At 32.1% G+C, this 23,481-nt stretch overlaps 1 protein-coding gene across 1 annotated transcript; it reads left to right on the top strand.

The window, feature by feature from the left end:
- Positions 1–1,094: 1,094 nt before the first annotated feature.
- On the top strand, positions 1,095–16,874 carry LOC127707541 (acidic mammalian chitinase-like). The gene is made up of 10 exons (XM_052212135.1): positions 1,095–1,169; positions 1,706–1,751; positions 3,597–3,776; positions 4,047–4,309; positions 4,945–5,069; positions 6,535–6,649; positions 7,785–7,970; positions 8,502–8,624; positions 12,241–12,712; positions 14,447–16,874. The coding sequence occupies exons 2-10, from the start codon at positions 1,706–1,708 to the stop codon at positions 14,728–14,730; spliced, it is 1,794 nt and encodes a 597-aa protein (XP_052068095.1). The 5' UTR covers positions 1,095–1,169; the 3' UTR covers positions 14,731–16,874.
- The last annotated feature ends 6,607 nt before the right edge of the window (positions 16,875–23,481 follow it).

Raw genomic sequence — 23,481 nt, 5'->3', positions numbered from 1 at the left:
AGTATAGTCTGTCTAGACTAAGGCGATGAAACGTTTGTCAAATCTCTGATAAATTCTGTGACACAACTGCTATTATTAGGCGCTTTAAAATCTATCATATATCTGCTTAAATTTACTACAATTTGTTTTAACTTGGGCAATAAAACGTTGTCATAATTTTGTTAAATTTTACTATGATTTATCAAGACTAAGGGATCTTATTTTTGCTATACCTTCACTTAATTCTAGTACAAAGTCATACATCAATTGTCATACCTCTGATGAATGTCACCAATATCTGAATAGTCTTTGGCGATAACACTTTTATTAGTACTTCTGCTTATATCTCCGATAATCTAGATATTCTTGACAATCTAAAAGTTGTTAAATTCTACTACAACTTGTCTAGACGTTGCGCTATTTGTTTTTTTCTAAACTTATGCGATCTCATTTTTGTCTCAGTTCTTTTGAATAGATAGAAAGAACTATCTATACGTGGGTAATCGACTGCTTGTCATAAGTCGGATGAATATTATTTTAAACTGTTCAGAGGTGGCCAATTGAACTTATACCGTAATTCTGCTGATTTTGTCTAATATATTTCTACCCTTGATAATCTAATGTTTGTCATAACATAATCTGTTAAATCTATGATGACTTGACGTTTGCTGGTGGTAGTATACTTCCCTAAAAATACCGAGATAGTCTTTTTGTTTACCTTTGAACTTAATTCACGTTTCTTTGATTCAAAAATCTTTTATCAAAGTTTTTTGTTTTAAATTGAATATCTTACTTTCAATCTTGAATACTCGTCCAGGTGCTAATTTATGGGGGAAGCATATTGCCTATAGAGTTCAATGACAAGCGTTGGAATACGCGTTAGTTACTAGTATCGTTGCATGTTTGCATGAATTATGTTTCACTACTACATAATAAGCAGGAAAATATTAATTACAAATACAGAATAAGAAGTGAAAGTCATGTAAGGAAATAAAACTATATGAGACAATGTTTAAGATTAATGTGTTATCTTTCACACTGAATCACAATATCAATATACAAAAAAAAAACGATGATCCATATAAGGATATATAAACAACTGACTTTTATTAAATCAACTGTTTCCTTAGACGTGAGCACAGAACAATTATTTAGTTCAAAATTACGTTTGATCAGGATTCAGGATAGTAGTAAGTTTAAGAAGTGGTTAAGAGTATGATAATACTATTAAAAAAAATGGTTAAAAGGTAATGGTTAAAAAATGTAAAATATTTTTGTACATGTAATTGTTTGTTTTTTTTTTGGACATTATACGGGTTTTGCTAGGATAGCATGGGTATAAGGTAACTTTCTAACATTACATCAAGTACTTGTGAGGGGTTTATGATAATGTGAATCATGTCTCATTGACGGCATTACAAAAAATCAACAATGTTCTTTTTGGGTGTTTATAGAGGGAGAGTGCTTATTTCAATCTTTGATAACGTTTATATGTCACAAAAAAAAAATAAAGGAAGTCTTCCGTATTTTATAGGAACAATGTATCTGAGGACGTCAAACTAACTTTTTTGTAATCATATTCTTTAATTCAACCCATGGGGAAATGATGTAAATAACTATTTATACAATAGAATGATTTTTGAACATAGCCATCATTAACGCTTGTGTAACGGGATCATAATTATATTTCATATTGAAATACATGTATATGGTATTTCCCTTTCAGATGAATCGGCACACTTTTCTAGTTTTCTTACTTCCGCTGTCAACTGGTAAGTTTTATTGTCTACAACCACAATATATGCAAACAAATGAGATATAATTTAAATCTATTTTAATAAAAATATCTGTTTAAAGTAAGGACAATGATAATTGAGAATTATAAATTGTGTCACAATAAAGTGATCAAATTTGAGTATGATGTTAAACAATTTATATCTATATGCAATCTTCTAGGAGTTTTTGAATGCTTTACTGACCATTTAAATAGTTTGGATAAACTGTGGTTTAGAAACAATAATTCTAACACATTACAATAAATGAAACATCTGATCAAGTATTGCTTTAAAAAAAAGGCAATCAAGAACTGTTGTATTTATTCGGATTTAATAAGTAGTGAAAATCAGAATATATTAAAACTTAAAACTAATCCCATAAAATTTCAAAAGTAATGAAAATTTAAAAAAAAAGTACAATTATCTGTTAATTATTCTATGGATGAACAGACTAATGTAAAACGTCATGTTGCAAATACGGTAACATGTAATTTAGATACGATATGGGTAAACTTATAGCTCCTTTCTAAAAGATTATCAATTCAACACTAACATTGTTTTTATTGATATAAATTTTGATTTTTTTATCAGTAAATTTAGGCTATACTAAATATTATTGTTATACACATATGCACATTCACATTCTTAAATCTGTCAATACCTATATTTTGGCATTACACAATGTCAGGTTTTTCTCTGACTGTCAAAGATGTCTCTACAATAAATTCATTAGATGCTGGATGTGTACTGATTGATATTTTAGTCTTTGATCTGGCAAATATAATGTTTTAAAAATAAGAACATGTTGTATAATTGCCAATAAGACAACTATCCACCAGAGACCAAATTCAGTGGATGTAAGCAAAACAAAGTCACCCACAGTAGGGCCTTCCGCAATTAGTAAAACCCATGTTTAACACTTCCCCATTTAGTGTTTGTCTATCAAAAATGCATGTCAGAAGCCTACAATTGTGAGGGTTTTTTGGTTGCTGTGTCTTATATTTGTGTTTATGTTATTATTATAAGTCGGGCCTGGCTGTTTTGGTTTTCTCATTTTATCTGTTTTTTTTTGTTTTGTTTGGCATGTCGATGTCATTTATAGCTTACTATACGGAATGGATTTTCCTCGTTGTTGAAGACAGTGTGGTTTCTTTACATTTGTTGTTTAACTACACGGTATTTGGTCATTGTGGATATTTACCTTATGGCAATCATGTCACATCTCTTTATTTCTTATATCCTGTCTTGGAACATGAAGAATGTTGCAGGTTTAGACTTGTTTTTGAGCATTGAACCGTCCCTTGAGAGATAGGGACACATTTGTAACAGCAAAGATTAAGATAAACTATAAAACGCAGTTGGAGTTTTGTTCATCGGTATGAAACAAAACAGAACAAAAAAAAAACAAAACAAACTTACGTACCGATTTAATGTATAATAAATTAGATAAACCAGACTTGCACAAACCAAATCATCAATCCGTCCATATCTAACGGATTTAGTGTAAAGACATAACGAACTGTCTGAGAAAAACACACAACTTTATACAATGCGAAAGATAAGTATTAAAAAAGAATCTGGGAATGCCAAGGCATCATTCACATTTCATTAGAGGAGGATAATTTGACAAAACCATGACAAAATGCGAGACGAGGTAAAGATATTCAGGTCCAAAAATCACTACATAAAAAACTAAATGACTGAGCAACATGAACATACTCAAAGCATAATTTACATGATGGATGCTCAACACGGGATATGCAATGAAACAGGCTTCCCAATTTGAGTGAGCGATTGTGTACATGTTATTTGTACTAATTTTATATGGAATATACATTTCAGTCTTAGGAAATTATAAAAGAGTGTGCTACTTTACAAATTGGGCCCAATATCGGCCTGGAACCGGAAAGTATATGGCTAGTGATGTAGATCCACATCTATGTACTCACGTTATCTATGCATTTGCTAAGGTGGTGGGAAACAATATCGAACCGTATGAATGGAATGATATTAATGAGTGGGGTAAGTTATTCAGAACATTTTATGAGCATTGCTTTAAATTCACAAAAGTAGGGTTTAGACCCTTATATATATGAGCAATTGGTAATTTTTATATTCCTTTGTTTCAAACAATGGATGATTAATAAATAAAAAAAAGGTATATTTTAAAAGTAAAAAATGAACAATAAATATTGTCTTTCAATATTGACGTAAAGATGTTATCTTATTTCACGACTTTTATTTCCATTCGATGTTGTTCAGTGTTCACTTTGACTTATTTTGTTTCAATAGCCAAAGGTCAGTTTGAAATGATCCGTGATGCCCGAATTAAAAATCCTGCCTTAAAGATACTGTTAGCTATCGGGGGATGGAATCATGGAAGTGCACCGTTCACCAAGATGGTAGCAACTCAATCAAATATAAACGAATTTGGTACAAATTCAATGACATTCCTTAGAGCCAATGGTTTTGATGGTCTAGATCTTGACTGGGAATATCCTGCCAACAGAGGAAGTCCTCCTGAAGATAAACAGAGGTTTACTCAGTTAATTAAGGTAAAAGTACAAGATGTAATTATGCGAAAAAAAATATATCAGTTCTGTTAACGAATTTTAATATGCTATGATAAATCGATTATTTCAAATCATTATTCTAAATTATTCATGGTCATTAGTTTATCCAAAATCTAATTAAGAAGTCATTGTTTTTATTTTATGTAACCTGATTTAATCAAACATGTGTGTACGTACATACTACACATCTAATGTCTTGATAAGATTTACAAGTGACGTACACTCTTCAAAACTTACAAACAGATATTATATTCTAGGTTTTGAATAGACGAATATTTTGTCAAGATTTTAAAAAACGCACAATTTTGAAAATATAGGAATCGAGCAACACATACATTTGTATCAATAAAAATTGAAAACTACACGTTATAAATATCATGCGTCCGACGCACTTTTCTGGATTTACCGTCATCAGGAACGCTCAAATTCAAACATTTGAAAGCCAATGATGTATAAGAACCGAAACAGCTGAAGAGCTATCTGACAAAAAAGTACCTAAAGAATATCAAAATCTGCATTCCAAATGAAGTTTGAATATTAACTCTTATAGTTGATGTAATTTTAAAAGAACTCTATGCATTAGCAGAAAATTATGTGTCTTTTATTTTGTATTCCAGACATTACGTACAAAGTATGGCAATGAAGTGTTGACTTCCGGGAGATCACGTCTTCTGTTGACAGCCGCTGTGGCAGCCGGAAAAACTACAATTGAAAGTGCTTATGAAATCGACAAAATAGCACAGTAAGACTTTAAGTTTGTCATACCAACTTCCTTAAAGGCGTATAGTAGTGCTTTCTTTGTTAATAAATAGTTTTCAGATATTAAATGTAATCTTCGACGTTTTGCATTCATTTTCCGTTACCATTGTTAAAAATGGTCTAAGAACATAAACAGTGACAAAATGCAGATTTCAGTAACTACATTCATATTAATTACCCAGGTAAAACTTATTTTATATTCGTTTGATGTGTTTGAGCTTTAGATTTTGCCATTTGAGATAGGACTTTTTTTTTTTGTTATTTACTTTCTAATATGATTGTATGTTTATATACAATATATTTCATCTTGTTTTAGGAGGGGATAAATTATATTTAGTAAAAAAAAAAAACACTCTGATTCAAACAAACAAAAAATCCTCTGAAACTGACATCGTCAAAAGGATTAATTTTTTTATTGGTGACATATTTTTTACTTTCAAGTACGTGTTTTTTCAACAAACAATCGGCATTTTTGTGGGGAAACAGCTGTGGTCCTCTTCTTTCCAAATAGTATTTCTATTCATATGAATTTGACTTCATACATTAGTTGCTTGTGAAGAACGAAAAGAAGCTTGCAATATCCTTTAACTTCACATTCCACTATATAGATGATTTTTCTTCACAAATCAACTCAAAGTTTGGTTACTACGTTAAGCGCATCTATCCTATCGAACTTGAGATAAAGAATACCATAGATACAGTAACATCTCCGTCATATATCAACCTACATATAGAATTAAGGGGTCAGTTGAGAACAAAACTTTATGACAAAATAGATGATTTCAGCTTGCCAATTGTAAACTTTCCATTTTTATGTAGCGAATTTCCAGTAGCGTCTGCATATTGATTATATATCTCCAATTAGATACGATATTCCAATGCTTATGAAAAAGAAGATGTGGTATGATTGCCAATGAGACAACTCTCCACAAGAGACCAAATGACACAGAAATTAACAACTATAGGTCACCGTAGCAATGCTTGCTTTTCTGATCATGATTTCCTTGATATAGGGTTGATGCTTACAATGAAGTTATAAAACCAAGGGATTCGTTTACCACAAATACGCCCTCTTTTCCTCGAATGTGACATGACCGAATGAGAATTATCACCGAATATTTACTTACACAACAAGAGTAATACGACGGTACCAAATGTGTGGCAGTATCTGTTTACTCTTCTGAAGCACCTGTGGTCACGCCCGTTTTTTATGTGGTTCGTGTTGCTCAGTTTTTAGTTTTCTATGTTGTGTTTTGTAGACTGTTGTTTGTCTTTATGTCATTTTTATTTGTTGCCACGGCATTGCCAGTTTGTCTTTGACTTTTGAGTTTTGAATATCGCATTTGGTATCTTCCTTCGATTCCGGTGTTTATGTAATTTCATTAGTGTAGTTCTTGGACGGTAAATACGTTTTTATTGTATTTTGTTTTCATTCCATTCTATTTCAGACATTTAGATTTCATCAATCTCATGTCATACGATTTATTCAGTGATTATAACAGCGTTACACAACATAACAGTCCTTTATACGAATCTTTGGCTCCAAACGAGGCCTTTAATGTAGTAAGTATATAGGTCCGTTATACAAATTTTTGGCACCAAACGAGGCCAAAAATGTAGTGAGTATACAGGTTCATTGTCACAATGAACAACAATGATTCTATTGCATATCAGAAAACACAAAAACAAAAACGAAATATTACACCTCAAAAAAGACAAAATCGATATATAAGATTTTCGCCCTTACAAGTACAGATCAGATGTAAAATTATTAGAATTTAATTTTCTCTAAACTTAACTGTGAACAAAAAAGACAAAAGATACCAAAGTGACATTCAAAATTTATAAGTTGAAGAAAAACTGACAACGCCATGAAGAAAACCAAAACCGACGAAAAGACAAACGAGTTTACAAAATGCTGTATAAACTCATGTGAACTAATTTTACGTGAGTTTCAAGTGAATCTCAAGTAAAACTCACGTAAATTTCACGTGAATATCACATGAGCTTTCATAATAATGTTTTTCAAATAACATCTAAGTTTTCAAAGTTCGTTATAATCACGAAAAATACCTGGCTTTTTTTGTAAAGATCACGTGAAACATTTCACATGAGATTCATGTGAATCTCAATTCATGTAAAATTCACGTGAAAATATTCACGTTAGTTTCACATATAAGCTCATTGAGGTGAATTTGCCTGTGTAGAAATCAAAAGACTGAGCTACACAAGAACAAAGCAAGATGAGTTGTCAGGTAATACTACTAATGATACCAGGTTCCTCAATAAACATATCCGTAATTTTCTTCACATCTGACACATCTGGGTGAAGTCAAACATGAAAATGAATAAGAATCAGTAAATGCAAAAGGTAGTGTTTGGTTCCCTTTTTTATCTGCACTCGCGCCTATCACTGATCGAAACATTTGACTAACTTTTGTGCTGATAACATGATAAACTTTACCCTGACTAGAAAGAGGTCAAGGTTGTATTGCTTCTCAGAATATGAAAATCATTTCTTGTATAACTAAGATCAACACGTATTCCATAATCATGTTTTTCACCCGACTTCCGATTATTGGTATGTATGACAATGGTAAATGAGCTGTGAATTATACATTTACATTAAAGGCAACATAAAAACAGTACAACACATTAATATCAGAGGTGTTTAGTCATTAAATGTTTCTGTTTGAAGGATTTTGCTGTTAAGATGTGGTTGAATGGAGGAACACCGAAACATAAACTGATTGTGGGAATGGCAACCTATGGAAGGTCTTTTACATTAAGAAACATAGCTGAGACAGGATTTGGTGCTCCTACCACTGGTCAAGGTACAGCTGGAACATATACCCGAGAAAAAGGATTCCAATCATACTATGAGGTATAGTGTCAAACAATGCCTTAATATAAAGTTTATATGTTACGTTATATCTAAAAGGACATATCAAATTCTAGTAACAAAATACAACTATTACCAATGTAAATATGCAGTTATATAAAGCTTTCGTTAATGTCATTCAACAACTATTAGTAATGTAAATATGCATTTTGAATTTTGGAATAGAGGATTATAAAGAATGGCAGTACCGAACACTGTCTACTGAGTTGATTGCTGAAGGTTGTGATTCGTAAGGGATATAGATAACAATAAACTATTGTAACTATATGACATTCGACAAATGTAATCACGATGACAAAGAAGCATTTAGCATTATGTTTACATTTATGTTTATTTGATTGATTGCGTGTTGTTTGGTTACCGTCTAGTGGCTAATATTACATGCATGTCCAGGACGGTTGTCTTTTTTATGGAAAGTTGTCTCATTGGCAATCATATCACGTTTCTTTAATTTTATATAAAGAAATGGTTGTACTTCATACCTATCTCGCAACTCAATCTTTTTTTCCACAGATCTGTACCAATATCAACAATCATGGATGGACGGAAGGGTGGTTAGAAGATCAACAAGTACCATATGCCTACAAAGGCGATCAATGGGTTGGTTATGATAATCCTAAAAGCATTGAAATAAAGGTAGGATTTAAAAATCAAACGCGCATTTAAAAACGAAATGTACTTTTGAGAAGGTTGTAAAATCATGGAAGTGCAGGGTGGATGCACACAAATTCACGGGAAATCTAAGAAGTAACTAGTCAATAAAAAAACAGCATTAGTTTTAAATCATATAAGGCGTTGAAAGGTTTTCATGACTATAATGAATAGCTTAAAACAAACATCAATGTTGTAGTTGGACACTAGCATATATGTATCTGACATTATTTACCGAAAGCATAACCAGAGAAAAAATTGACAAAACAGGCACAATGTCAGTATTTTTGTGGGAAACTTCACGAAGCTGAAATCAGCCGTATGAAATTATGTATTGATTTTCAGCTCACCTGGCCCGAAGAGCCAAGTGAGCTTTTCTCATCACTTGGCGTCCGTCGTCATCGTCCGTCGTCCGTCGTCGTAAACTTTTACAAAATCTTCTCGTTCAAGAAGAAAATCACAGCTTAAATCAGCCGTAAGGAATAATGTATTGATTTTTAGCTCACCTGGCCTGAAAGGCCACGCGCGCTTTACTTTTCACTTGGCGTCCGTCTTCCGTTGTTGTTAACTTTTACAAAACTATGAAATTTAAACAAACTTGGCCACAATCATCATTGGGGTATCTAGTTTAAAAAATTTGTCCGATGATCACGCCTTCCAACCAAGATGGCCGACATGGCTAAAAATTAGTATAAGTATAAATTGGGGAAAAATGCGAGTTTTGTCTATTATTTTGAAAACCGTTCTGAATAGAGAAAATCTTGCAAAAGCAAAAATGTTCAGAATGTTGAGCTCTATCAATTGTTTATACACATAAAAACTGTCAGACGACTTCTTATAGGAATTATTGCCGTTAAATGACAAATTTTACTATTTTTTTAATGTTTGCCTATTATCTTGAAAGTTATAATAGATAGAGAGAAACTTTAAATTGCAAAAATGATCAGCATGATAAGTTCTACAAATAAGTCTGATGGTCGATATTGCCATTCAAGTCCTTATTAGAGTTATTGGTCTTTGATAACGATTTTTACCATTTCTTGGCGTTTTGGCCTTATATCTTAAAAATTGTAATAGATAGATAAAAACTTATGGTAAAAAGTACGTAAATGGATGATCTCTAGGAATTTTATGAAATTTTGCATACAACTAGAGAACGAGGAACTGCACATAAACATCGAAAAAATTATACATATAACTTTTATACTTTCTAAGATACAACAATTAAAAAATCCGGAAAATAGTAGTACAAATGCATAGAATGCACGTAAAAATCTTTAAAGTTTTGAGATATTACAGAGACACTTGAATGATTTATACAGCAAAAACGGATTTCGATCTTTACGTGCATCCTATTCATGTGTTTTTCTTTTTAGAGAATATTCAGTTTTCTATATGTCCGAAAGTATTAAAGTTAATAAAATAATATTCATATGCAGTTCCACATGCTCAAATTGTTTGCAAAAAATCATAAAAATCCGTGAGATTGTCCATGTACGTACATGTTACCTTAAATAAGCAAAAAATGATCAGCAAGACAAGATCTACAATTCAGACAATATGGTTGAAATCGTCCGACGCCTATTGCCCTTTAATAACGATTTTTACATTTATTTTTTTTTGCGTTTTGCCTAATATGATAAAAATTATAATAGATAAATAGACACTTTAAATCGCAAAAATGTTCAGCAAGGCAAAATCTACTAACAAGTCAAAGTTTGCCGATATAGTTAGTAGACTGTTACTCTTTATAGGAGTGTTACCCTTAAATGAAGTTTTTTTTTACACTCTTTTTGTGTTTTGAGCAAAAACTAAAGAAGATAGAGAGAAACTAAACAGACTGAATGATCAGCATTACAAGAGCAACAAAACAGAGGTTTTGTCATGAGTTCTATTCGCGTCTACAATGTTGGAGAGTGTGTTTTGTTGAATATGCACATAGACCAAGATGAGCGACACAGTATCTTTAGAACCTCTAGTTTAATCAATCATGTTGATTGCACACTATATATATTTATAACTAGTACTAAATGCATTTTAGTTTTGAATCTATTCTACTTTTAATGAAATATAATGAGGTAGTTAACTCACTGTGACGACATGATTAAAACTGTACGTTTTCTCCATGATAACATCTACGCACGTTAAGGGAACATAATTATCGACAAAATACTATGAAAGTGTCTGTATTGACGTTTTATAGTTCAATAAACATAATCTATGTGCAACTCGTACATTATTGTCGCGGAAACTTAAAAAAAAGTCTCATATCTTTCATATATTTGGATTGGAAGATTGACTGAAGCTGTTTCTTATTACAAACGGGATATCACATTCTTTATTTTTACCGGTAAATAAAGATACCATCCATGTAAACTTGTACTTTGAATAAAAAATATTCTTAAAGGTTATCACTATAACATTGCAGTAGAAAGTTCTAATATTGTCTTTAGTGGTATCACCTGTAACACTGATTGTATTCCTAAAATGAGACGGAAGATGCCAAAAGGGACATTCAAAAATCATAAGTCAAAGAGAAACTCACAATTGAAAGGCAAAACACGAAAAACGACAAAAAGAGAAACAACAGTTTAATATATTTCGCTTCGTTTTTTTAGTGATTTCCCCTGTGTTTAATATAGCTATATTAAATTTTAAACCTAGTACCTTTTGTTAGCTATTATTCGTGTGTTTCTTTGTCCTATATGTTCTCCCATTTATTTGTATTGTAGTCACGTCATGTAATGTTGTCATTTTAATATTATATTTAACATTTCCATAAAAGCGGGAGGTTTGGCATGCCACAAAACCAGGTTCAACCCACCATTTTTTTCTTAAAATGTCCTGTACCAAGTCAGGAAAATGGCCATTGTTACATTATAGTTCGTTTCTGTGTGTGTTACATTTTAATGTTGTGTTTTTGTTGTGTCGTTTTTCTCCTCTTATATTTGATGCGTTTCCCTCAGTTTTAGTTTGTAGCCCGGATTTGTTTTTATCTCTATCGATTTATGAGTTTCGAACAGCGGTATACTACTGTTGCCTTTATTAAGCACTCGCAAACTTGTTCAAACCCACTACATACTTTTATATCTGTCACATACGTCAGTCTGTAACCCAGTTTTCATCATTGGTTGATATCGGCGATAAATGTCTGTCGTTGTTTATTTACATATAAATCAGTCCGATGATTTTCCCTTTTGAATTGTTTCAATTTTATTATGCCTTGACATAGTTAAGTATTCGGTGTGAATTTTTCTCATTGTTGAGAAATGGTAGTACTGTGGTCTGTAGTGATCAAATGCTTGGTCTTTAGTCTTTTGAGGATATTTGTTCAGTTGGAAATCATAGTTTGCTACACATCTTTTTGACTTTATATTAACTTTTGAGATACTAGAATTTTTGGAAAATTAATATAATACATATGTCAAATAAAATGCAAACATTGATATATATTTTTTTACATAATTCAACGACAAGAAACATGTTGAGTCATCAGCGATGGCAAATTCCTATACATTATGTCTAACTCGACTTCGAGTGTGGATTATTTGTGAATAAATGTAGTAGTTAATATAAAAGATCAGTATCAATTTTATTACAGACAAAGTATATCATAGACAATGGTTTAGGTGGAGGTATGATATGGGCAATAGACATCGATGATTTCCATGGCATATGTGGGCATGGAAAATACCCGATAATGCAAACAATGAGGAAGGTTTTCAATGGAACTGCGGGTCCTCCTGTCTTTGAACCGACCAGCCAATCAGGTACTTCATCAACTAAGGGAACAACAACCTACTCTTCTATAACGGTATCAACGACTAAATCTTCAACTAACGGTTTGACGTCATATTCATCAACTAAGGTATCAATGACTAATACATCAACTAAGGGACCGCTGTCAAAATCATCAACTAAAGTATCAATGACTGATACATCAACTAAGGGACGACCGATTTCAAAAATATCAACAAAGGTATCAATGACCGATCCGACGACAAAGACATCGATTACTGATTCATCAACAAAGGCATCGATAACTGTTTCAACTAAATCATCGATGTCATCAGGTATCACAATATTTTCAGGAAATACTAGTTTAACAGTTATTAGACATTACATTACAAATTGAATTTCCACGATCGAGGACAAATAGTCTTCGTCCTTTTGTCGGTAAACGCTATTACTTTCATACTTTTTACTTGAAAATAAAACGTTTTCAATTTCGTGAGTCCGAAGCGGTGTTCTGGATTTACTGTCATCGGCAACGCTCAAACCCAAAACCTGTTAAACCAAGGAGACATATACCTGAATAAGTAAGGAGCTAAAAATCAAAAAAATGACCGAAAAAAAAACCAATTTAACCTATTGAGGGATTGTCATTCTGTAATTTGACAAATATTGCGAGTTATGTAATTTGACTATCTTGGCTTAATGCATGTGTTTAAAATATTAACTAACATTTAAACATTCATTCATCCATTCATTCATGCATTCATTCATTCATTCATGCATTCATTCATTCATTCATTCATTCAATCATTGACGGACAGTCTGAAAAAAGACTTTAGTCTATACTATTCTAAGGAAGTACATGTAATAATGCATGCAGCTCCGCCACATTTTCTGGTACTATATATACTGAGTACTCGTAACAATGCGAGTTATCACAAGGTAAGCACATCTAATTTTGCATGTTTTCCTATCAAATTCACAGTTCAAATGCAAAGAAAATTTCAAGCTAACATATGAAATAAATGTGTCTTACAATTATGTATTTTCAGTGTGAATAAAAGTTTGTTTGCAACATATCGTCAACACAATTTCAAAATATCTACCCCCTATTTAGTACAACCCGAGTGGTCAATTACCGTGATATATAATTTAATGTTCTGTTGCATTTATATATGAATAAAAAAAAAAAAGCAACAGTAGTATATACCGGTGTTCAAAAGTCATAAATCTATTTAAAGAAAACAAATCTGTGTTACAAACCAAAATCGAGGGAAACACATCAACTATAAGAGGAAAACAAAGAAACAACAGGAACACCGAAGTGCAACAAAAACAAACGCCAACACACATAGAAACGAACTATTTGATAACTTGGTACGGGACATTTTAAGAAAAAATGGTGGGTTGAACCTGGTTTCATTGCATGCCAAACCTCCCGCTTTATGACAATGTTAAAAAATATCGCTAAAACACTACGTGACAGAAATACAGCTTAAACACACACAAGAACATTCATAACAGAGAAACGCACAAACAAAAAATATAATAGTCGACACAACATACAAACCACAGATCAACAACGAAGATATTATTCATCAACGAAAAACACCACAGGATATCAAAAACAGAAATATCCTTTCGTTTGCGCCATTGTTATCAAATAAGGGCAACGATGTTTCTAGTCACAAATTCACAACGTTCTTAAGGGCTATAAATTTTCCGTCAGTGAGGCAAAATGAAAATTACTATCACGGTTTTAGTTATATTTGAGGGGCTGTTTAGAATCGTTTCAAATGATTGAAAGGGTGGTTCCGTGTGCGCCTGTTCTTCATTTAAAAAAATCATGATATCAAAACTATATATGATCTATATAAAATGTCCCGAAATATTTTTCTCATGAATCTTAGGCATCCGTTAATAAAAATTGAACATGCAAATATATCATTATTAAAATATCTTGCTTCAACCTTTTCCGACCATTTTTAGTTTCATTTGGAAACAATCAGTAATAAAGCCATCTTAAAGAAATCTAAGCATATGCTACGTCTTTTTTTTTTCTTTTTTTCTAGGCTTACAAGAAGGTTGTAAAAGCAAAAACGGATCAGTTGATATTGTTCTTGGAATTTTACTGGCTGTATCGCTGGCAACAATTATAATGTTAATCCTTTTCATCTTCAAACTAAAGGGTTACGATGACATTCTGTGGCGTATTACTATAAAGAAGATAAAAGCAGGACAGTACAAGGACTTACAAGAGTCTAGTAATGTATTGCCGAATGTGGGTTACGTTTCTGAAAAGGTGAACCATCAGAGTGAAACTGATCAATCTGTTTCTACGGAACCAAGGTTTTAACCGTCGGACATAAACCTTGAATATAGCGAACACAGTTTAAAGCGAATATATCATTTTTGTCTTTTGTGCCTCACCTGGATCTATGTGCATTTTCCAACACTAACAGACTACATAATAATTCATGACTAATATCTGGGTTTATTTGTTGGCATTGCATAGCGAATCATTTTCTATGTTTTCAGTTTTTCCGACTTTTTCTAGTTTTTGCATAATATCTTATTTGATGGTATATTTTGCAGTTTCCCATTTTTTTCATTTACTATAGTTTTGAACAAATATGCATAATATGAGTAAAAATCATCATTGAAGGGCAATAACTCCATCAGGAATCGACCAAGAACCACTTGACAAATCTGTCCTGCTGATCATTTTTACAATTTTAAGTTACTCTTTATCTATTATAGTTTTCAGAATGAAACGCCTAAAGGCAAACAATTGATAGGTATAATCATTTGGGCTATAACTCCTATAAGAAATCGACTCACAATTTCGGTCGCGTTAACTTTATCTATTAAAGTCATCACATAATAGGCAAAAAATAAAGAAATTTGTAAACAAATTCATTCAAGGAAAATAACCCCATAAGGAGTCGCTTGACAGTTTTGGTGTAGATGGCACTCAACATTCTGCCCATATCAGATTTTAGCGGTTTTGAAGATAATGTTTTTGGCCATGTCGTTCATGTTGGTTGGGAAGCGGTTTCATCGGACATATTTTTTCAAACTAGAAACCCCAAGGATGATTGTGGCCAAGATTGACGAAGTAGTTTCAAAGAAGAAGAGTTTTGTAAACGTTAACGGACGACGACGGACGACAACGACAACGAACGCTAAGTGATGAGAATAGCTCAGTTGACCCTTTTTGTCAGGTGGACTAAAATGTGACGTGAGCTTCAAGTTTAATTACCATATCGCCTGGTTGGTATAGGTCATTTTCTCGCGATAACTTTCAGCCTAGCAGCACTGGCATAATTTGAGTTGTATAAAAATGAGTATGTAAGATAATGACCCCTATTTCTAGCTGAATTTTCAAATAAGGATTTAGAGGTCATAATCACATTGTAGCATTGCTTCAACAATTACTAGATAGAAAAAGGTAAATTTACGTATTAGCGTTATTTCTATGATGTCACAATTAGCACACATCTTAATTTTCCGCCAAATTCAATAAAAACCTGCAAATTTCAAATGGTTTTTTTTACGGAAACATAGAGCGCATGCGTCAACAAAAAAGATTCGTTCTTTTTATTTTTGTTATTACAAATGAATTATCTGACTTTAATATATAGTTTGTGAAACCTTGCGCTCTAAGGCCTAATTTTATTTAAAATCCAGAAGATTTGTGAAATTTTTCGATCTAATTTAACTGGCAAAATTTTGTAAAAACGTCAAAAATCGTCACGTTTAACTTTCTCACACATCAACTGGAACACTCTTCATCTTGAAACAAAGGAATCAATGTTTGGCACCAAAAAAGACTCCCAACAAACCTACTCCATAAATTCCGTGTGCGTAAACAAGGTTAAACTACTTCTTTTAAAAATTACCCAAAAAATATAAAACAGTATGAATATTTGGTTTTCTCGTAAAGTCGTAAAGTTGTCTTTTAACACATTTCTTGGGGATGTCTGTGTCGTTCGGTGGCTGTCTCATTGACGTATCAACCCAATGTCCCTTTTATTATCAATATTCATGTATCATAACTTGATCAGCTTGATTAGGATATAATCAATGATTATTACAAGGCTACCAGTAATTTATGTAAAGTTAGTCAACTGAATGTACATTTGATATTTTTATCTCTTGTGTACGTATTCCTTTATCTATGTATTTGTAAATATACTCAGTGTCGTTCAGTAATACGTATATTTTAAGGAACTGTTGTTTGACACTGTTTTTAAGCGAACTTTTAATGATATATGAAACTACTAACATGAATGTTCCCTCAATCTATCTAGTGACTCATAAGTTATGATATCCGTAATCATTTGTTTGTACTTTCACTTTCACTTTAACTTTCTTGTTTTCCCAAAAATAACTGTATAATGATTTTTTAAAACTTTGATACATAAATCACCTTTTGTGTCTACTTTCAGTCTTGTTTGTAAATACCATATAAATGAATAATAAATCTTAGAATCAGAACTGGCGTGCTTACGATCAAGTCCATTTTCTCGACCATTGGCGGATAAAGATAGAATTTCGGAAGACAAATGTTGGCTTAATCTGCTAAGGGTTTGGAGCAGGGGAATGGCTCGTAATCCTTGCCTAGCGAAGATGCAAAACACGGAAACAGTTAGATTTTTAAAACACGGACGAGGATAGTCTCCATTGGATAAAGATGCATTTAAAAAAGAAAGCAAGAATACATTGTGTTACCCTTTTTAGTGAAGTACTTGGTTATTACAAATAGTTTAACATACGTCCAGTCTGTGTTTTTTGTATATGTTTTTTTTTCTTTGTATCGATCTGATGAGTTAAGCCCTTTTCAACTGATTTTTATAGTTTGTTCTAATGGTATGTTGTAACACCACTGTCCCAGGTTAGGGGAGGGTTGAGCGCTCACATACATGTTTAACCCCGACACATTCTTTATTAATTTTTAAAAGAGGGACGAAAGATACCATAGGGACAGTCAAACTCATAGATTGAAAACAAACTGACAACGCCATGGCCAAAAATAAAAAGACAAACAGACAAATAATAGTACTGATGACACAACATAGAAAACTAAAGACTAAGCAACACGAACCCCACCAAAAACTGGGGGTGTAAATTGTTTTGTTATGAATTAAGCCGTTAGTTTTCTCAATTGAATTATTTTATATTTTTCATGTCGGTGCCTTTTTATAACCGACTATAGGTTTTTCTCATTGTTGAAGGCCATACAGTTGCCTATAATTGCTTGCATCCACTTTATTTGAACATTTTGGATAGTTGTCTCATTGGCAATACTACCGCATCTCCTTATTTTTATAACAAATACAACATGTGTTTTATAAATAATACATCAAAAATAAAAGTGTAATCAACTAAATTTTCAGGTATTATCAGTTGCTGATACATGATTACGTAAAGGTCTAATGCCCCACCCTTTGCATTGTAAAAATATAACTTTTTTGGTATAAATCGTCAAATTAATTCATCAATCTTGGAAAACTTGAAATTGAGATAAAAAACAAACAGGCTGTCAGTAATTTGTTCTACTGTTTACATATTACCCTCCATCGTACAATGAATAGGGTTTAAGTGGAGCACAAATTAAATTTGAAAAAACACATATTTTAAATATATTAAATGATATTCAAAAAAATTGTTTCTAGAAATAAAAACAGAACCCCAAACTTGCACTTTACATTCTGCTATGGACAGTAAGTTCTGAAATAAAAAGGTGGGGGATAAATACATTTGTGTTTGAAAGAAATGAAATCGTTCAAATAAAACAGTGTTTTTACAGGGAGGATTTCTTCCTATAGTATAGGTCATACGTAATTAAAATTCTAATTAGATGGCATTACTTGTTTGTGTTGAAAATTTCAATTATAGGCTGTTACTAAAAATTGATATACAAAACAATTATAAAGAAATGCTTTGCAAATATTCAGTTTAATTTAAACAAATCATGTCAACTTATTTTTTCTTTCTAATAACATATAAAAACGAGTGCTCTCAAAAGAAGGTTTATACAATATTGTTTTGACGGTATACAATGTTTACAGTCCTATGATTCTTCAAATTAAATATTTTTTGAAAAGGAGAAAGTGTTTTATATATTTGTATGGCTAAGTTTTATGATTCAAATGGGTTCAGAGACTTTCTTATAAAAGAAAATCCTTTATTTGATAGAAATCTTCAAAAATGTACTGCTATTGAATTATTGTCTTCCCGTGCTCTAATTCGCCCACAGCTTTTCTATGATACCTTTCGTTTAACTTTCTCCAAGTGCGAGGAAAACCCGTGATGAAACAAAAGGTAAACAATAGATGGTATTAATTGATTTTGAAATTAAAAAAATACAATAATACAACAAATCATTTAACAACTGTTTGCTTAACATGAAAAACATAAAAAAAACAAATATATATCGATCTATCGTCGTCTAACTTATTTTCAACGTGTTCCATGGTTCTGTGTTAATTGTTAATCAACAGCTAATGATCGGTAAACTTCGGCACCTGAACAACGTAAAAGTTAATTTTCAGGTACAGATTAAGATCAAGAATAACAGGACTTTTGTCAATCATACTGTACCAATTTGTAATAAATATAAAAAATGTGCGCAGATACCAGGCATGTTATTAAGTACGTCAAATCCACCGAGATACATGGAAAAGAGGTAAATATGTCAACATACGGTCAATATCAATAAAATAAAGGCAACAGTAGTGTACCGCTATTCGAAATTCATCAATCGATTGAGAAAAAAAAACAAATCCGGGTTACAAACAAAAACTGAGAGAAACACATCAAATATAGGAGGAGAACAACGACACAACAGAAACACAACACTTAAATACTAGACACACAGAAACGAACTACAATATAACAATGACCATTTTCATGACTTGGTACAGGACATTTTAAGACAAAATGGTGGGTTGAACCTGGTTTTGTGGCTAGCCAAACCTCCCGCTTTTATGGCAAACGTGTTTATACTACATGTCACCCTCTTAATCCTCCCATGCCTTAACTAGTTTGGAATGATTTTTATAAACTATCAAAATCTACTATCAATACCTAATTTCACAAAAGACACAAATAATTAGTATATGATTAAAAAGGCAGTATCTACAAAGTCATAGTTTTTTTTTTCAAGCCGTGAAAATGCAGTACCTTTATAGATATCAATGAAAAGATATGTTTCGTGTCATTTTCAGGACTGTAGTGGATGTAATTAGGAGCAAAAATTGTTTTGTTTTATCATCCAATAGACCAGAACTCATTAATTATGCAAGAATGTACTTAGGCTTTAAACTAGCTTCCATTTACTGCGAGAAATCGGTACTTTTTGTTTATCATCTGTTTGTTATTTGTTTTGTGCTTAGTGCTGAGGCTAGTTAATTCCACCTGAGTTTTACAATTATTTCTGTATATGTTGTGATGTCACAATACTGATCCAGGTTATGGTGGGATGTACACTCAATTGTCTTAATCCCGCGACGTTCTTTGTGTGCTTGTACTATCTCAGGAATCCGTAGTCCGGTCGTTGTCGTTGTTTACTGGTGACTATATTGAACGCATTTATCACATCGAACTTCAGAAAAAGGCTGCAACAGAAACAGTTAAGTCTGCCTCATATCTTGACTAACATCTAGAAAATGACAATGAGGGTTGGTTGAAAACAAAGACCTTTACGACAAAAGAGATGATTTCAGCTTCCCAATTGTGAACATTCCATTTCTATGTAGCAACATTCCAGCAGCGCATATATATCTGCCAGTTAACACGATATTCCAGGGCTTGTACTTCCTATCATGATTTCCTTGATAGAGGGTTGCTGTACACAAGGAAGCTATTAACAGTAAGGATTCTACTTCGTCAGAATTATCTCTCCATTATGCCACCTAATTTTTGTAATCATAAAAATGGAATTTAGCTCTTGAAAACCGATCAATTTATCCACATAGCATCATTACGATCATTATATACCAGTTGTATCTTAAAAGACAAATGAATCTACTAGCTATTGAGCATCATTTAATGTACTTTTATGCATTTGGTCAACTAAAAACTATTGTCTGATCGGTTGTCAATGGAAATTTTCGAGAGTTCAAAAATATTTTTTAAAATTCTAATTAAATATTTCGTGGAAAGGCAGACTAAATATTTTCAGAGGTGGAGGACTAATTACCCTAAATAACACACACACACAAAATGAAGTTTTTTGAAGTTATGATTTTTTAAGATCCACTTGTAAAGCCTGTCATCAACTACTTTTACTCAAAAATTATAAATTGAACACACCTACTCTGTTGTTATGACTCATTAGAAAGATATTTCACTTGACCCATATATTTCATTTCGGAGTACTGTAAGTTTTTAATGATATTTATCAACCTATAGCCTAAATATATAAAAATAATAGAATATGAAACGAGATGATGTATCAAATATTTTTCTTTTATACGTTTTCAAAACAGAATAGTTAACTCAAACACACCTGAACATAAAAAGGTATCCTCGACTTTCTATTTTCGATGAAATTATTGCCCATTTTCGGGAATTTTTCCAAAAAAAAAACTGTCGCCGGGGGCAAAGATGCAAATAAATGCTTTAAACAGATCAATCTATTATCTTTCTTTGGAATTTCTTTCGGCGGAATTTATGCTTCTGCACAAAAAGATCCACATGTATTTGCACCTACCCTATCGACTGTTTTGTGAAAATTTGTCTTTAATTAAAAAGTTTACAAATATCTCGAAGCTCTATACCATAATTTAAGTAAAAACACATATGTAAGATGCATAAAATCCTAAACTATGCACATTCATTCAACTTTTTAAACCCATAGAAACAGATGTAAACAATTCAAATTTACCAACTTGGCCTTTTTTATCTTCTCTAAAAAAGTTCCATTTCTTTTGTTTAATTTCAACTGGGTCTCCGCCTGTTAAACCAAGAGTTGAAATCATCCTTTCGTAAATTTTAAGGACGTTATCACGAGTTGGTTGACCGTTATGGAATATATGTTTCACAGATGACGACAGATATGTTTCAATTGTCTTTACATCAATCCCGTCCCATTTTCTCCGAAAATGAACCTACCGAATTAGAATATCACTTGGTTTTTTTTCTTAAATGAGCAACACGACTGGTGTCACATGTGGAGCAGGATATGCTTAACCTTCAAGAACACCTTAGATCACCTCAAATTTTTATGGGGTTCGTTTTACTCAGTCTTTAGTTTTCTATGTTGTTTTGGGTACTGTTGTTTTTCTGTTGGACTTTTTTCTTTTTTAGCCATGACATTGTCAGTTTATTTTCGACTAATGAGTTTGAATATCCCTTTGGTATCTTTTACTTCGCTTTTACTTAAGTCATGAGCCTGAAATCCAGAGGTTGTCTTTGGTTTCTGTCTGCCATAATTGTTTGTCGTTTATCATTAGTAGTGTAAACCATACCGTTGGTTTTATCTTCATTTTGTCTTCCCAGGACCTTTATAGCTTAATAAACCTTACAAGTTTTTATTATTGACGAAGGTCATACGCTTACTTATAATTGTTTACCTATTTGTTCTATGTTCTTACATTGATAGTTTTGCTGTACCCCAATTTTTGACATTTGTATCTATTATGTCTGTTTGTTTTGCTCACACGTTATTGTCAATATAATGGAATTCTATGCGACTGTCATATAAGTGAGAGATCTAGCTAGCTATAACCAGGTTTAATCCACCATTTTCTACATAAGGAAATGCATTAGTTTGATGTGTTTGAACTTTTGATTTTGCAATTTGATAAAGGACTTTCTGTTTTGAATTTGCCTTGGAGTTGTATTGGCACAAACACAATTACAATAATTGGCAATGTCCATATTTCAGAACATTATTACAATGAATACATCATAATGAAATAATATGTTATAATAAGGAAGATACAATCTAATTTCTAAAATCTAGACATTTACGTATATAACGTAAATAAGTACAGAACGTACCACAAAACTTTATAATACCATACCAAAGAGAATGCTTAAGGTCATCACTGAAAGCAAGCTACCAAAGAGATTGCTATCGGTTATCACTGAATCCAAGCTAAAACCATTTCAACTGTTAAAGTAATTCTGTCCTAAACCCTTATATTGGCAGGTATACTTCCGAGAAGATTTCATAAGACAGCGGAACGAATAGTGAAGAAGAACACGATCTTGCACAATGTCCAAAATGTGAGTGTTCATTGGGCATAAACATGTAGTACCCTATTATTCTATACCCTTTATTCCAGTAGTTACAATATATATTATAGAATATTTCTTCCATTTAGAATTTATATTATGAAGGAACTTCTATTTCATGACAAGACGACCGCCACACAAGTTTGAGTTTTGGTGCAATTAACTTTGTTTTATAAAATGTTCATCGGTGCTACATCAATAAAAACAAATATCAATCCGTAATTTTTGTCACCTATTTAAGGCTATTTTTTATTGCATAATTAATTGATTACATTTCCTATTCACCATACATGTAAATTACTTTCTTTGTCTCTGAAAATATTAATAATAGCTTAATATAGACGGTGAGGAATATAAAAAAAACAAATTAACGAATATTTCACTCGCTAAATATCGTTTAAATAACATTTATATGTTATTTGTTTGATTGTAAGAAATTGATGGAACATAACAGTCATATAGAAAATACTGATTTGATAATCAATGTGTCAAACAATACAGAAACTTGTTGTTCTAAGTGAGATCTACAAAGTTTGTTTGGACAATAGTCAGAAGAAAAAAATATTGCTTAATAAAAGTACTCACCGCTAAAAGAATTACATTTATTATATTGCAGTCATCATGACGACAGAACACTTGTCTTTCGTACTTGCTTTTCTACGTTGTGATTTTTTATCAACAAGTAGCTCAATGATATCATCAGCTCAGTAGTCATTGATTCGACACTGACATGGTTTATAAAAATATTTGTTATGTTTAATTTTCAGTTGATAAATTTAAAACTATAAACAAGGGCTCCAACTACCTCAGACAAATTTGACCTCAGATGAATTAGGCTATTCTTTTGAGTCTCTTTTTG

The sequence above is a fragment of the Mytilus californianus genome, unplaced genomic scaffold, assembly GCF_021869535.1.
Source record: "Mytilus californianus isolate M0D057914Y unplaced genomic scaffold, xbMytCali1.0.p SCAF_7, whole genome shotgun sequence".
NCBI lineage: Eukaryota > Metazoa > Mollusca > Bivalvia > Mytilida > Mytilidae > Mytilus > Mytilus californianus.
This window is presented reverse-complemented; position numbering and strand designations above follow the sequence as displayed.

Coding starts and splice junctions, on each gene's coding strand:
- LOC127707541 (XM_052212135.1), top strand. CDS start 1,706: ATGAATCGGCACACTTTTCTAGTTTTCTTACTTCCGCTGTCAACTG. Junction 3,777..4,046: donor GAATGATATTAATGAGTGGG/GTAAGTTATTCA, acceptor TTGTTTCAATAG/CCAAAGGTCAGTTTGAAATG. Junction 8,625..12,240: donor CTAAAAGCATTGAAATAAAG/GTAGGATTTAAA, acceptor ATTTTATTACAG/ACAAAGTATATCATAGACAA.